Source organism: Octopus bimaculoides, chromosome 14, assembly GCF_001194135.2.
Source record: "Octopus bimaculoides isolate UCB-OBI-ISO-001 chromosome 14, ASM119413v2, whole genome shotgun sequence".
Taxonomy (NCBI): Eukaryota; Metazoa; Mollusca; class Cephalopoda; order Octopoda; family Octopodidae; genus Octopus; species Octopus bimaculoides.
Genome location: NC_068994.1, coordinates 3,866,398 through 3,882,825, shown reverse-complemented (window position 1 = coordinate 3,882,825; position 16,428 = coordinate 3,866,398). Strand labels below are relative to the sequence as shown.

Here is a 16,428-nt window from a genome sequence, read left to right as displayed (position 1 = left end):
CTACCTTGCATATATTAATGTGAGTAGCAGAGGCGGAGTAGAACTGATAGACAGTAAGGTAAAAGTGAGTAAATGAGAGGATGAGGCGAGGTCGAGAGAAACAGAGATAGATGTAAAGCGAGGGACAAAAAATAAGCGAGTGAATGTGTAATTGTCTAGAGTGAGGAGAAGAGAGAGTGTGAGCGACAGAGTAAGATATAGGTAGAGAGGAAGGGGAGGATGAGAGAAAGAGAGAGTACGTCAGTACGGTAAAAAACATGTCCTGTAATCAGCAGCAGCGAGAGGAAGTGTAAGGAAGAGGTAATGCTACAAGGTGGTGGCAGAGGTTGGCCATCGAGTTATCTCCCTTCGTTTCCATCCATCTCTTTCTGAGTCACTCGACAAGTTTTACGATAAAAAATTTTTTCAGTAAATAAAACATTCTGGTCGGTCTGTCTGTGTGTCATATTGTCTCCCCCTGTGTTGGTATCCACTTGGAAAGTGGGATTTCACAAAAAAACAGATAAAATAAAAGCGGTCCCCGATGTGTTTAGATAGCAAATAGCACCTGTCACCCACCCCGGGGAGGAAATTCACAGAAAACTACACGAATTTCCCCCCCTCCATACACAAAACTTCAAACAAAAATCACCAAAAAAAGAAAAAAACCAGCACAACAACAACAACAAACAATAATAATTACTACCACTATCATCATCAATTTAACATCTATATATATGTAAAAAAATATATATGTATATATATACCTATAATTATATACATATATATATAATTACAAGAAAGGTGAAGCATTCAACAAATTCTGTTTGCAAAAAAAAACATATATTCCGAAATATTCTGTGCTTTATTGTTTTACGGTCGACAGATCCAATGGCCGGGAAAGGGTGGAGAAAATTTGTGTTGGTGTTTTTTCGGTCGGTCGAGATGATATGTTAAGACAGTCGAGGTAAGTTCCTTCGCCCCCGTCCCCGATCAATCAATGACCGCTTCTCATTCATATATCTGTTTATGCATATATATATATATATATATATATATATATATATATATATATATATATATATATATATATATATATATATATATATATATATATTTAAATATTTATGTGTGTGTGTGTGTATGTATATATATTATATATATATGTTATATATATATAAGTATATGTATGTGTGTGGTGTATGTGTGTATGCAATTCATATTGACACACATTAAATTACTTATACATGTACGCAGCTCTTATTACAATATCGACGCACACATAATAATGCTACATCTGTATGGACACACATACTTATTTGCACACACACACACACACACACATGCTCTCTCTCTCTCTCTTTGTCTCTCTCTCTCTATCTCACTATTAATCTGCCTTTCTCTGTCTTTAATATTGAAAAGATTATTCAATATCTACATTTCACTCTCTGTGTCTCTCTCCTCCTCTCTCACTTTCTCTACCCCTCCACCTCTTACACTTTCTCATATGCATATATCTGAATAATTATATATATATATGTATGTATGTATATGTGTGTGAGTATATATATATACATATATATATATATATATATATATATATATATAAATTCACATACATATATATATCTACATACACACGTGTATATGTGTTTACACACACAAACATATAATTATATCTTTATATATATATATATATATACATGTACATATGGTAGATGCACCCGTGCATATATGCATGTGTATGTACGTGCGTAGGTATATCTACATGTATGTTACATATACATATTTCTCTCTCTCTCTCTCTATATATATATATATATGTGTGTGTGTGTATATATATATGTATGTATGTATGTATGCGCGCACACATGTTAAGCATGTTCATATCATCTTGTACATATATAAATACATACATACATGTGTACGTGTCTATGTGTTAAATGTTCATTTATTTACATGTATTTCATTTTCGTGTATATTTATGTTCTGTTTGTACGTATGTGTATGTGTATTTGTGTGTCGATATGTATGTATATATATCAATGTGTATCGGTGTGTCTATGTAAGCACATACGTATATATATATATATATATATATATATATATATATATATATATATATATATATATACATATTCACGCAAGCCGAACATAGGCAGGTGCCCGCTCTCCCCTTTCTTGACCTCCCCCTCTACTCTGTACACCTTTCGCCCCCCTCAACCTTCCCCTCCCATTGTCACAACGTTTAACTACTCGGTTCAACCACTCCCCCCTCTTTTATTATCCCATCAATCCTCACCTCCCACCCTCACCTTCACGACTCCAGCCATCATCGTTCGGAGCTATTTCGCCAGCAGTAGTTGTACGGTGTTGGGAAGTGGAGAGAGAAAGAAACAAAGAGAGAGAGAGAGTCCAGAAATCCTTGGCAATGCAGGGAAGTAAAACCACTTTATAGCAGGAAGGCAACTCCTCACAGACTCTTTAAGTACTTTACTCCCGCTTTCCCATTGATTACATTGGCAGCACTTTACTGAATGGTGTCTACAACCTGCACACACACACACAGTTATAAATGAATTTATATATATACATATAGGAATACACATGTGTGCATACGTATGCATGTATTTATATAGACACACACACACAAACACGCACATCATCATCGTCATCATCAGCATTAATCATTATTTGTTTTACATCGTTCCTTGCTGGATTGGACAGGTCATCACGGTCCAAGCCAGACCTGATTTAGAGTTAATGCTCTCTTACATACACACACACACACACATTGTTTTAATGTCCACTTTTCCATGCTCACAATGGTCAGACATAATTTCTTGAAGCAGATTTTTCTATGACTGGATGCCCTTCCTGTCACCAAACCTCACCTGTTTCCATGGAAGGTCATTTTCCCCACCAGCAGGCATGTTTTCACAGAAAATTGGAAACAGAGGACACTGCTTGTACGACAGTGATGCTCATTTACAGCAATCACAATGTCACACACACATACATTTACAATGGGCTTCTTTCAGTTTCTGCCTGTCAAATCAACTCAGAAGGTTTTGGTTTGGCTATTTTATCTTTTATCTTTCACATGTTTCAGTCAATCGACTGTGGCCATGCTCGGGCACCACCTTGAAGGGTCTTTAGTCAAACAAATCGACCCCAGTGCTTAGTTTTTTAAAGCCTTATTCTATTGGTTTCTTTTTGCCGAACTGCTAAGTCATGAGGACATAAACACACCAACACCGGTTGCCATGCAGTGGTGAGGAAACAAGCACAGATACAAAGACACACATGCATACACACACACACACACACATATACATACACACATACATACAACAGGCTTCTTTCAGTTTCCGTCTACCAAATCCATTCACAAGGCTTTGGTCAGCCCAAGGTGCCACGCAGTTTTGCAATAGTACTCTCTGAGAGGGGAAGACATTTGCCCAAGGTGTCATGCAATGGGATTGAACTCCAAACTACGTGTTTGGAATATTTAGAAATTCCACCACAGCTGCTAAACGTTTTTCATTTCCTACTGATTTGCTTCTTTTCGTGTTAGCACCGAATGTCTATGTTTATAAGATTTCTCAAGGCGAATCCCACAGTTTTGTCGCTTTCTATAGTGTATCCAACAGAGTCCATATCAATTTTTCCAGGGTCCATGGAAGCAAAATAATAAAGTGGGGAGTCACAGTAGTATTTCAAGGGTCGGGGAAAAACATTATTTATTGCAAGAACCAGCTGAATTTCTTTCGGTAATTTTTGATATAGGCACAAATTTCTGGCAGAGTGAATTGCATCATAGTGCTGTTTTTCTCATAGACGGTGCCCAACTGACCCTAATATACTGTGTAGTTGACAAAATCAAAAATAATGTGCATGCGTGAAATTAAAAATATAATATGGTGGCAGTTTACCCATTGCATATATATATGTGCAGAAAACAGCTTCCATCACATGCCAAGGGTAAAAATTAGAAATAATTGATAGTTTCCATTACCTAAGTGACCAAGTCAGTAGCGGGGGTGGATGCTCTGAGAGCATAGCTGCTAGAATAAGAATAGCCCGGGCAAAGTTAAGAGAGCTCCTACCTCTGCTGGTAACAAAGGGCCTCTCGCTCAGACTGAAAGGTAGACTGTATGACACGTGTGCGAACAGCCATGCTACATGGCAGTGAAACATGGGCTGTGATTGCTGAGGACACGCGTAGACTTGCAAGAAATTAAGCTAGTATGCCCCACTGGACATGTAATGTCAGTGTGCAAACATGACAGAGTGTAAGCGCCCTGAGAGAAAAGTTGGACATAAGAAGCATCAGATGTGGTGTGCAAGAGAGACGACTGCGCTGGTATGGTCATGTGTTGTGTATGGATGAGAACAGCTGTGTGAAAAAGTGTCACACCCTAACAGTGGAGGGAACCTGTGGAAGAGATAGTCTCAGGAAGACCTGGGATGAAGTGGTAAAGCATGACCTTCAAATGTTGGGCCTCACAGAGGCAATGACATGCAACCGAAACCTTTGGAGATATACATATATACATGTGTACATATATACATACACACAAACATATATATGCACATATAGGTATATATGTAGGCATGTATAATGTTAATTCTAATTCTTTACTTTGTTTTCTTTTTTTTCAGACCGACAACCAAACTTCACCTTGACGCCATAGTTTCTTCACATCAAGTGAGTCCCTTCTTCAGAATATTTTCGCACCTGTCTCCAATGAACCGTATCTGTATTCCTAGAGTCACATATTTTGACAAACTTTACCTGAAACTCCAGCACTTATTCTGAAGAATCTGCACTGATGTCTTACAGCCTAATTTTGAACTTTCTTCCCTAAAATTATTTTAGAGCCATCTTGACATCAGAGACCCTTTCTAGAAGATTTAATGTCTTGTTCTATCTCTGAAGTGATATTTCCAGAAATTTCACTGCCCTAATTTTGAAGAACATTCTTTAAAATTCCAGTGACCCCACAAGAAAGAGGACCTTTCTGTAATATTTATAACTTTATCTTCCTCAATTTTCTCTAATATTCTTTAATCTTGATGCTTAAGAACATTCACTGAAATTCTAATATATTTAATTAATCATTCTACCAAAAAAAAAAAAAAGAAAACTGGATCTTCTCAAGTGGTCCTTAACCAAGAAATATTTTCTGCTGACAAAGTCTAAATCATTGGAAGACTGCCGCCAAACTGGGTGGTGTTTAAACAAACTAAGCCACCTTCTCATGAAACATAAGATTCCTTTGCTCTGGTGCTTAACTCTGGTTTCTGTGGTATCAAGTAGATGAGAGATAAATCTCCCCCTGGACATAATATTGCTATGTGGAATTTCCCAAGAAATATCAAGTAGTTAACCATTATGTAGTTGAAGTGGGACATGTCAACAACAATAACATTTTCAGTGGTATTTCCTCAGAAAATATCTAGATACTTATCTTCCTGCTGTGAAGGAAGACACAACAACCACAACAGGAACAACAACATTTGTAGTGGAAATTCTCCACAAATGCCTCGTTGCCGGTCTTCATGTAGAAAAAGCGACACAGACATAATAACATCCTCTGCTTTGTGATAGGAAGGGGCCAACTGTCCCAGATCAAACAGTCCTCATCTCTAATACATCTCTTCTCTTCACCAGAACTTTTTTTTTTTGCCCACCATTTACACAAATGTCACACAAGGACTACATCAATCACCAAATGTGATTCCAATTATAGAAAATTAATTATAATTTCTTCATATCTGGAATAATTTTCCTAGAAATTTATTTCTTGTTTATTTTGAAATTCAACAATTCTTCCATCATACCAAGACGAAAGATAAAAACTGTGTCTGTCAGTCAAGTTTGTATCATGTAACAAAATTTGTGTTGAGGAATAGAGAACCTGCTGCCACACACACACACACACACACACACACACACACAATTTCTGTCACACAAGCTTACACCTGCATTCATACAACATGTAAACAATTTCACCAGTCCTTCTTCCCTGGAGCTGTGTCCCCCTCTGGAACTCACTCTTGGCCCATGTATTGTCCCTACCAAACTACAACGGTTTAAATGGAAGATTAAATCTCACCCACCCCATCTGGAAGAGGATTGTTGAAAACATTGCTATGGCCACTGACTCTCCCCCTCACACTAATTAAAAACCATACACGCACACACACACACATAAAGAGGCTCATACATACATACATACACACACACATACATGTATATACATCTAGTTATATATCAGCACATATAAATATTGCACACGCTTGAACACACTTTCCAAACAGCGTGCACAGACACAAACACATTCATAGCCAGACAACACACATATTTAAGGAACACATACACAATCACAAACCCACTAATTACAAGTAGACATTTACACATACACACACATACAGAATCCATTCACTAAATATATACAAATAGAAACACACACAACATAGTCACACAGACACAATCACAAAGTATCACACACACAGACAGACAGACACACACACACACACACACACATTGTCAAAACCACAACAACAGTTTCAATCTTCTTAAACAAGTATTTCAACCAACAAACATGCTGTCAACAGAAGGAGGCCATCTGATAATTAACCAAAAGTCATAACTGTTTCTGTGATAACTACATCAGTTTCTAATAACAATCTAATTAACAATGTGTAATTAATTATGTCTAATCTCTCTAACCAAATGTATCCATTCAATAACCAATACGGATTAGATTTACATAATCCTCCTGGATTATTCTATGGAGGTGAAGACTCTTTGAAACTGAACCAACATGAGAATGGATCGAATGCAGAACAGGGCCAGCGACACACTGGCGGGAAGTCTTGTAGGTGTAACTTCTGCCAAAAAGGCTACCCCCATACCATGTCGGCTAATCCAAGGATGTCGTCTGATGGTAACAGCGCAGCCAGCAGCAGCAACAACAGCAACGACAACAACAGCAACATGTTGGATTCTATACAACAGCAGCAACAGCAGCCACCTCATAGCATGAATCCTCTTCTCAATTCCAGCTCAACTCATTCGTTGCAGTCTCCACCTCACTCTGACAGCGCAATTATGAATGGAAGTGACAATGGAGACGATACTGGCAATGTGTCGAGTTTGAAATCAACCCCACATTCAAACACGACCAGAACTCCTCCTGTCTCTTCTTCCAACAACGTTATCCCGCCCCTCTTAATCCCCAATGTCCCCACTTCTTCAAGCAACTCTGCAAAATGCTTCTTCTGCACTTTCTGCAAGAAGGCGTTTGCTCAGCAAATCCACTTGAAAAACCATGAACTTACCCACACAGCAGGGGGCGAGTATCAACAGAAACCTTACACGTGTGAGATCTGTAATAAGAGCTTCAACCTGCAAATTAATTTGAAGAATCACCAGAGAATACATTCAGGGGAGAAACCATTCACCTGTGTCGAGTGTGGGAAAGCCTTCAGCCAGCAAGGGAATCTGAAGATACACATGAGAACACACACTGGCGAAAAGCCTTATCAATGCGAATTATGCCCGAAGGCATTCAGCCAACGAACTAACTTGGAGAACCATTGTCGTATACATACAGGTGACCTCTTTAGTTGCATGACGTGTTCGAAGACTTTCACGTTGCAAATTAACTTACGCAATCATGAACGCATCCATACTGGTGAGAAACCATATCTGTGTGGGTTTTGCCCCAAAGCGTTCAGTCAGCAAACGGCCCTGAAGAATCACCACCGGACACACACCGGAGAAAAGCCTTACACATGCTTAACATGTGGGAAAGCTTTTAGCCAGCAAGGAAACTTGAAACTTCATATGAGAAATCATACTGGAGAGCGACCGTTTGTGTGTCAGACATGTGGCAAAGCATTTAGTCAACGTGTCAACTTGGAGGACCATAAACGCCTGCACACCGGAGACATGTTCTACTGTCAATTCTGTAAGAAAGCCTTTGCCAATGCTTTCTTCCTCCGCAACCACGAGCGTATTCACACCGGTGAAAAGCCATTCAAGTGTTCGTTTTGTCCTAAAGCGTTCAGTTTGCAGATAAACATGAAAAATCATATGAGAACGCATACTGGAGAGAAGCCGTTTAGGTGTTTAACTTGTGGGAAGTCTTTCAGTCAGCAAGGCAATCTAAAGCTGCACATGAGAACACACACAGGCGAGAAACCCTATCAATGTGAACTCTGTCCGAAGACGTTTAGTCAGAAGACAAACCTGGATAACCATAGGCGTATTCATAACGGGAACATGTTTAAGTGTTCGATGTGTTCAAAGGCATTTACTCTTCAAATCAGTTTGCAGAATCATGAACGCATTCATACTGGGGAGAAACCTTATTATTGCACTGTGTGTAACAAAACATTTGCACAGCGTGGAAATCTGAAAACTCACTTTCGCATACACACGGGGGAGAAACCTTTTCAATGTGACGTGTGTGGGAAAAGCTTCTCGCAGAGGGCCAACCTAAACAATCACAAACGCACTCGCACTGGTTGTGAACTCTATTCAAAGCCCTCGGCCACTGCTGGATCGTCGGCCCTGACCAACTCTAAGGAATCTAACATAGGGAAAGACTATACGTCCCCGCAAATAGCTGACAGGTCGGGGTCGGAGATATCCTCCTCGAACCTGTCTCCTCCATCGTTCCCTTGCAACACACGCAGGAGCCCACCGCCTAAGAATAACAACCCTTCTTTGAAATCCAGAGATCCATCACACACTGAAGGGAGCAGCACAAGCCATCCGGATGCCCCCAGTCAAACACACATGAGGAGCCACAGCCACAGCAACATGACCAGCATCCTCCCCAGCCACCCGACCTCTCAGCCACAAAACCTTCATCACATGAACCCTAGAGACTCCAAGAATCACAGTGTCCGACTCCAGGCCCCATCGGTCACACCCAGCTGGATGGCACCGGCCTACCTCCATGAGATACCCCCCAACTGGGAGAACAATTACTTGTGGTCGCGCAGCTTCCCCATCCCCCCTATTTTGGGCACTGGCTGGCCCAACATGTCCAGTATCCCCAACATACCCAACACCGTGTCAAACGGACACAAGCAACAGCACCACCCTATCTCCAATCACCCGCACTCTATATCCTCCTCGCTCCATCCCAATCGAAAAACATAAAAAAAGACTCCTTTCCGTAGATTTCTAATATTGAATCCTGAATCACTTGACAATTGTCACCCTTGACCCATGGGGTCAGAAAATGTTATGACTGTAACATACAAGCATACATACACACACACATGCACACACACACACACAAACACACACATCACATCAGTTAACATACCAAAGTTGCAATGGTAACCCACTGGTTACCGTATCAAAGTTACCGTGGTAACAGACCAGTTATCATGTTAAGACCAGTTACTATGGTAACACACCAGTTACTGCACCAAAGTTCCTATGGTAACACCAGTTACTGCACCAAAGTTCCTATGGTAACACTAGTTACTGCACCAAAGTTACTATGGTAACATACCAATTACTGTACCAAAGTTACTATGGTAACACACCAGTTCCCATAGAACACAAGCTTCATTTTCTCAACTGTTTTAGTATAAACCTTCTTCACTTTATATTTGTCCCCTAACATCATTAAGATGTGTTTGTCATGAAAGCCGTAACCCAGCTTTAGTTGCCCACATTCTGTGAGTGGCCATGTTATTAGGGCACACACACACACACAGACTCCCCACTTGTTATGTTCCCCCCCACCACACTGTGATGTCAACCATTATATTTTTAGGGCACACACACACCCATGATCTAGGTTGTCCTCAATGCGAGTTGAACCCGGAACATTATTATTATTACACAATGAAATGCTGTACATTTGAGGAGGAGGAGGAGGAGGAGGAGGTGAAGGTGGAGGAGGGATGGTATGAGTGTTTGTGTAGACGGTCTGTTTTTTTGTTGTTGTTGTTGTTTTTTCTCCTTAAAGTGGACAGAGGAATGCAAAAGGTCCTACCCGGAGTTGTTACCTGGTGGTGGTGGTGGTGGTGGTGGTGGTGGATTTCCACGAGTGGTCAGAGAAGATAACTTACTTTCAAAAATCCCATATGTATATGTATATATATATATATATATATATATATATATACACACACACATACATACATACATATATATGTATATAGATAGATAGAGATATAGATATATACATATACATACATATATATATATGTATATGTGTAAGTGCATAGGAGGTGCGAAACAAGGTGGAAAAATTAGTACTCGAAAGACCAAAGATGGAATCACAGGAAACTTTGAGTAACAGTTTGTGAAGATTCTTTTCAGCTTTAATAAAATTGTATATATATATATATATGTGTGTGTGTGTACACATATACATGTGTGTGTGCGTGTGTACATAATGTTGGATTTCTGGGGCATTGTGGTGGAGATGAAAGACAAGTATGGTGGCAGTGGTGGTGGTTGTGGTGGTGAAGAATTTGTTGTGGTGATTAGGGAAATAATGGGGCTACAATTTTTCCTTCTCTCTGATAACTTTTTTACTTTCCAAATGCTGACCTCAAGGGTTTACATCAGAAACAAAGTATTTTTTTCAGTAAAATCTAGTATCAGGGTCCTACGAAATCCTTAGCATTTGGAGGAACTGTTCAGCAGACCAAAATATTTAGTTTCCTGAGAAGAAGTCGGTGAAATCGAATGTTTCTTTACAAAATGTAACAGCTTGATCTGGTATAATTTCTCTTTTGTAGAAAATCTAATCTATACTCCAGTTTTGGACAGTTTGTTACTATAAATAAAGACAGAAAAGTGGTGATTGAGAAGCTCCCTTCTCAACCCTATGGCTTGTGGGTTCAGTCCCACTGCGTGGCACCGTGAGCAATTGTCTTCTACTAAAGCCTTGGGCTGACCAAAGCCCTGCTTTTGGATTTGGAGATGAAAACTACAAGAAGCCATCCATCTATCTATCTATATATATAGATAGATAGATAGATATAGATATATGTGTGTGTGTGTACATAGATATATAGACAGATATATATGAGTGTACATATGTATCTATATATGTGTATGCACACACACACACATATATATATATATATATATTTATACATACATGTATCTGTTATCTTTTATATGGCTATGTGTATCTTTCTTTGATGTATATTTGTGAAAAATGTAAATGTAGTGAGGAAAATGATCAACTGATGCTTTTGAACTAAAGTACTTGTATTATTTGTTCTTCCCCAGTTACACAGACACTCCCTTGGCACCATTATCATTTATAAATGCAGTCAGCCTTCGATTGACCCATTAGAGGCATCCCTTTCCGACAACATTATTGTGCACTGAATGCTGTATAAATGAAATAAATCATAGTCCTTGTCACCTCTAGAAAAATGGGACTGTCATGGTTGGACATCCTTTGATTAGATCCTTGTGTCCTGCTAGATTAGGGCTGACCTGATGTTAAACTACAACTTAATGTTCCTTCTCCTCCTCCTCCTCCTCTCTCTCTCTCTCTCTCTCTCAATCTTTGTCCTCCTCCTCCTCTCTCTCTCTCTCTTTCTCAATCTTTATCCTCCTACTGTCTCACTTCTAATGTCGCACTACCCCACCACAATCCCACAACACACCACTGCCTTCAAACCACTGTGTGGGACGGCCTCTATGTTGTCACTCAACCTACTAGAAATAGCAGCCAAATCTGTCACAAAATTTCACTCTACTACATTCAAAAATGAATAATGCATTTGGACAATGTAGTTCATTGGGCTGGGCCTGTAAAAGCCAGGGAAGTGTGTGAGGTGTCGGCCAGTAAATCCCCTTGGGGCCTGCAGAACCAAAGATGGGTCTAGGACTTTCTACAGGGCTCACTCTCTCAAAAACAAAACCCTCACAGCCCCCTTGAATATTGACAGGATCCATTCTTCAAAGACCTGAAAGCACTTTTATTCTGCTTAACCAGATTTATCTTGGTGGTCCTTTCTTAGGATATACTCAGTTCCCCTTTCCCCCCAAAAAACATGATCAGGGCCGAGAGGCCTTCGATGACAGATCTGCCTGATCAAAGCTTACCTGGACTAAACAACCAAATCAAACCTGTCCCACCTTGGAAGGAAAAGCTCATCGCAGAGTTAAAATACAAAGAAAGAATCTCTTTGAGAAAGAAGTAAATCATTTGGTTAAAATTGTTTTGGATTGGAAAAGAGTGAATGGCTTCTTGCAGGATTTATAAAGGTGAGTAGTTCAATACTGCAGGTTGCCTTTGGTGGGCATTTTTGTTTTTTACATCCAAGGGGATTTTCAAACCCAATATATTACAAACTGTTGTTTAGAGTGATACTCACTTTAAGATACTCCATTAAAAGGATTCCCCACCACCACCACCACTCACCTGTACATAACTTCATTGTCTCTGAGATCCTCTCCTTTCCTGGCTCCATACTGTCTCAGTACAATCCACCACCACCTCCACCAACAACAACCTTCCACTTTTCCCTGCAGACTCTATTCAATGCTTCCACTCCAGATTGTATTACTCCCGGACTTTTCTGTCTGTGTCTTTCCTTACACCACCCTAAACGACCACAAGCTTTAATTTTATCTTCTCCACACCATCACTTATCCCCCTATTTCTCACCATATTATCGTTGAATGACTTGAAAGGACTACGGGCCTGTCCCTCCTACTCAAACTAGCTAATAAATAATATGTATTTGACTGAGAACTGTTTTTTGCCTTGATTATTTCATATTTAACATTTGATGCTTAATATATATATATATATATATATATATATATATATATATATGTGACAATTATTCGGTTGCCATAATAAAACTCTGAGTTTCAGATGTCAGGGTGGAAATCTGCTCCGGCATCTCATCAGTTATTATTGTCTTAATAACTGACGAGATGCCGGAGCAGATTTCCGCCCTGACATCCGAAACTCGGACTTTTATTATGGCAACCGAATAATTGACACATTATTTTACAGATAAATTCCTCTATTTACATAATATTGAGGTCTTATTTGTACAACAATGATAATAATAATAATGATATATAATATGTCTATATATCTAGTTATCTATATCTATCTATCCAACCATCTGTCTGTCTCTCTGTGTCTGTATACCTACAGCTATGTCTGTCTATCCATCTATCTATCTACCTATCTATCTATCATTCTTTCTTTCTTTCTATCTCTATATCTATGTCTATCTATCTATCTATCTGTGTGCCTCTCTGTCTATCTATCTATCATTTATGTGTCTATGTATGAGTGTGTGCATGTGTGTGTGTGTTAACTGAGAACCAGTACATTCCAACAGAAACTCCCTGCAGGTATTAACGTCTGACAGAGTTATCTCCCTTCACATCAACCTCCATTTATATTCGGATGCCAGGAGGCAGCTGGAACAAACACATGACAAAGTGCACACTTCAGCATCATTGACAGAAACACTTAAGGCTGCTGCTCCAGTATGGCCACAGTCCAATGACTGAAACTCATAAGCAATACACACACACACACATATTATAAGCATGTACCTACCTATACATATATCCATAGGTGTGTATGTGTGTGGTGGGGGCGATGAGTAGAGAAATGAAGGAAAGAAACACTCAAAAAATTTAATGGGAGTTACATAAACTATTAATAATAATAATAATAATTATAATAAGCGCATTCAGAGAGCGCAAACGTCTACCAAGGCAACACCAACATCCTCTCAATGATTCACCAGAGATGATTTTGAAAATGAGAATATCTGAAATAAACTCAATTGTTCTCACAAATGAGAATACTAAAAATGAACCTGACCACTCTCAAAAATTAAGTAAAAGAACAGGAAAAAATAATTCAGAATCCTTGTCCGGTACTGGATTGGTTCCAAAATCTAATCAGTTCGTGCTAGTCATGAGGCCAAGCATCCCTGAACGTTTCATCCGAATCCATCCAGAGGTTCTTGAGATATGTTGTCCACGGACAAACAAATGCGACTGAAAACAATACCTCCACCTTCGTTAAAGCAGAGGTATTAATGAAATTATTGTGTATGGTGCTCAGGTGCACTACAACTCATCAAAGGTGCATGTGCAGTACATAGAATTATGTATAAATGCCAGGAAAGGGAACAGTGTATGGGTCATGATATATATGTGTGCATGTGTATGGAGGGGGTGGGTGGGATATCAGGTGTAGTGTTGGCGAATTTCAGGAAGTATGGAGGCTTCAATTCAAAACAGTTTGATTCGGTCCCCATGCAGCATAAAGTTTTGTATGCCTCTTACAGAATCCCAAGTCAGTGGGATCAGACAGCCAGTTATTGGAGTCTGATGACCTAGCTTTCTGTAAGAAGCATACAAAATATTAAACCTCATGGGGCCGAAATCAAACTTTATTAAATAATGAGAACCGATGCCGGTGTGTTTACATCCCCGTAACTTAGCGGTTCGGCAAAAAAGACCGATAGAATAAGTACTAGGCTTACAAGGAATAAGCTCTGGGGTCAATTTGCTCAACTAAAGGCGATGTTCCAGCATGGCCACAGTCAAATAACTGAAACAAGTAAAAGAGTAAAAGAGAGAGAGTAATACATACACACACACACACATATATCTACACAGATACACACACACCAAACCCCTCACACCCCCTCATCATTGACTAGCCGACCTGCAGCAATGGAAGCTGCTGCAAGTTAGCATGACTTCCACAGTATTCTTCTGTCTTCCCCCACCCCTCCCTTCAGCCCTAAAACGATGTCTTAAGAAACTAGGGGGTTCATTCAACTAACATCCTTTTTCTAAGCGAACATCACGTCATTTCTTCAGGGCTCCCTCCCCTCTATAAAAAAAAATTGTGTTTGTGAGTGGAAATAAGATTTTAAAAAATAATTAAGGAAAACAGCTGACATATAAGGAATTTCTTTGAAAGAGAATTGAAGACGTTGAATCATCGTTTATTTAGAATTTTAAATTTCATTAAAATAAGATAAAAATGGTTTTAGAGAGTTTTTTTTTTTCTTGTTTCTTCATCCTTTTTTTTTCGTGAGGTATGAGAAGAGATGAAGAATGATGTCTAAGTGGATGTATACATTTGTGTATCTATGTGGGAAGTGTATGTTTGTGTGTGTGAGTGTGTGTGTGTGAGTGTCCAACCTATGTCAGCATGGAAAACAAGCATTGGTGTGTGGCTGTGTGGTAAGTAGCTTGCTCACCAACCACATGGTTCCAGGTTCAGTCCCACCAAGGTCGACTTTGCCTTTCATCTTTTCAGGTTCAATAAAATAAAGTTCCTGTCAAATGCTAGGATCAATGACATCAACTTGCTCTCCTCTCCTTAGATTGCTGGCCTTCTGCCAAAAGTAGAAAGAATCAGGAGTTCAAATCCCGCCAAGATTGAGTTTGCCATTCATCCTTTCAGGGTCGATAGAATAAGTACCAGTTGAGCGCTGGTGAGAGGTCGATGTAATCTCCTTGATCCCTCCCCCTAAAGCTGCTGGCTTTGTGTCAAAATCTGAAATTGTTAAAGACGGCCAGCAGGCAGAATTGTGAGCTCGCTTGACAAAATGTTTAGCGGCATCCGTCTGTCTTTACGTTCTGAGTTCAAAATTCCAATGGGGTCAACTTCGCCTTTCAGGGAGTCGATAAAATAAGTACCAGTTGAAAACTGGAGATCGATGAAATCGTTTTACCCCTCCCCTAAAGAACTGCTGACCATGCAGAAATTTGAAATTAATATTGTAGTTGTTGCTATCGCCAGTCGAGGACGACCTTGCCTTTCGTTCTTGGGAGATGGATGAAAAAAAGAAAATGCTGGGAAATAGTAAGGCCAATGTTGATAGGGGGGAAAACAAGTCACCGAGATAAATTTCATTACTTTTGGCCGGAAAAAACAAAAATGTCACGTAAAGAATGTCACATTATTCAAATATCATTAATAAATGAAAAGTAATTTTAAACCACTTATTAACTACGAAACTATGACATATGCACAGTAATAACAGTTATATACATGCGAAGAAATATCACTTTTTATTCATTCAATCAGACATTTTAATAGAAGTTTTCGTGGGATATTTTCCGTGATTTATCCCCTGTATTGTCTATAAATGTGCCCCAAGATTAATATTTTTATGGCTATGTAAGAATTTTATTTTTCTAATAATTGCTTTGTCATTGTTGACGAAGGACGATACAGTTTTAATGTTTCGTATGAGGAAAAAGTGACGCCACAGTCATCTCTGTTCACACCTGGGACATTGAACAACATTCTTGTACAAAACTTCATAATAATTAACAAATGAAAATTAATTTACGGGGCTGTCAGGTAGAGAGTAAGGTTGGAAATCTAATGAAAATTTAGTTTAGAATTGCAAACAAAATAAAAAAAAAAAAAA

The 16,428-nt window shown here is 39.2% G+C and overlaps 1 protein-coding gene across 2 annotated transcripts; it reads left to right on the top strand.

Annotated features, from left to right (window-relative positions):
• The first annotated feature begins 370 nt into the window (after window positions 1–370).
• On the top strand, window positions 371–12,746 carry LOC106870075 (oocyte zinc finger protein XlCOF6). Of its 2 annotated transcripts, none has more exons than XM_014916049.2 (2): window positions 371–946; window positions 4,645–12,746. In XM_014916049.2, exon 2 carries the CDS (start codon window positions 6,701–6,703, stop codon window positions 9,161–9,163), a length of 2,463 nt encoding a protein of 820 aa, XP_014771535.1. In that variant the 5' UTR covers window positions 371–946; window positions 4,645–6,700; the 3' UTR covers window positions 9,164–12,746. The 2 variants fall into 2 exon arrangements, with proteins under 2 accessions (XP_014771535.1, XP_052828912.1); XM_052972952.1 differs by lacking the exon at window positions 371–946 and adding an exon at window positions 2,348–2,467.
• Window positions 12,747–16,428: the final 3,682 nt, after the last annotated feature.

Coding starts and splice junctions, on each gene's coding strand:
- LOC106870075 (XM_014916049.2), top strand. CDS start 6,701: ATGTCTAATCTCTCTAACCAAATGTATCCATTCAATAACCAATACGGA.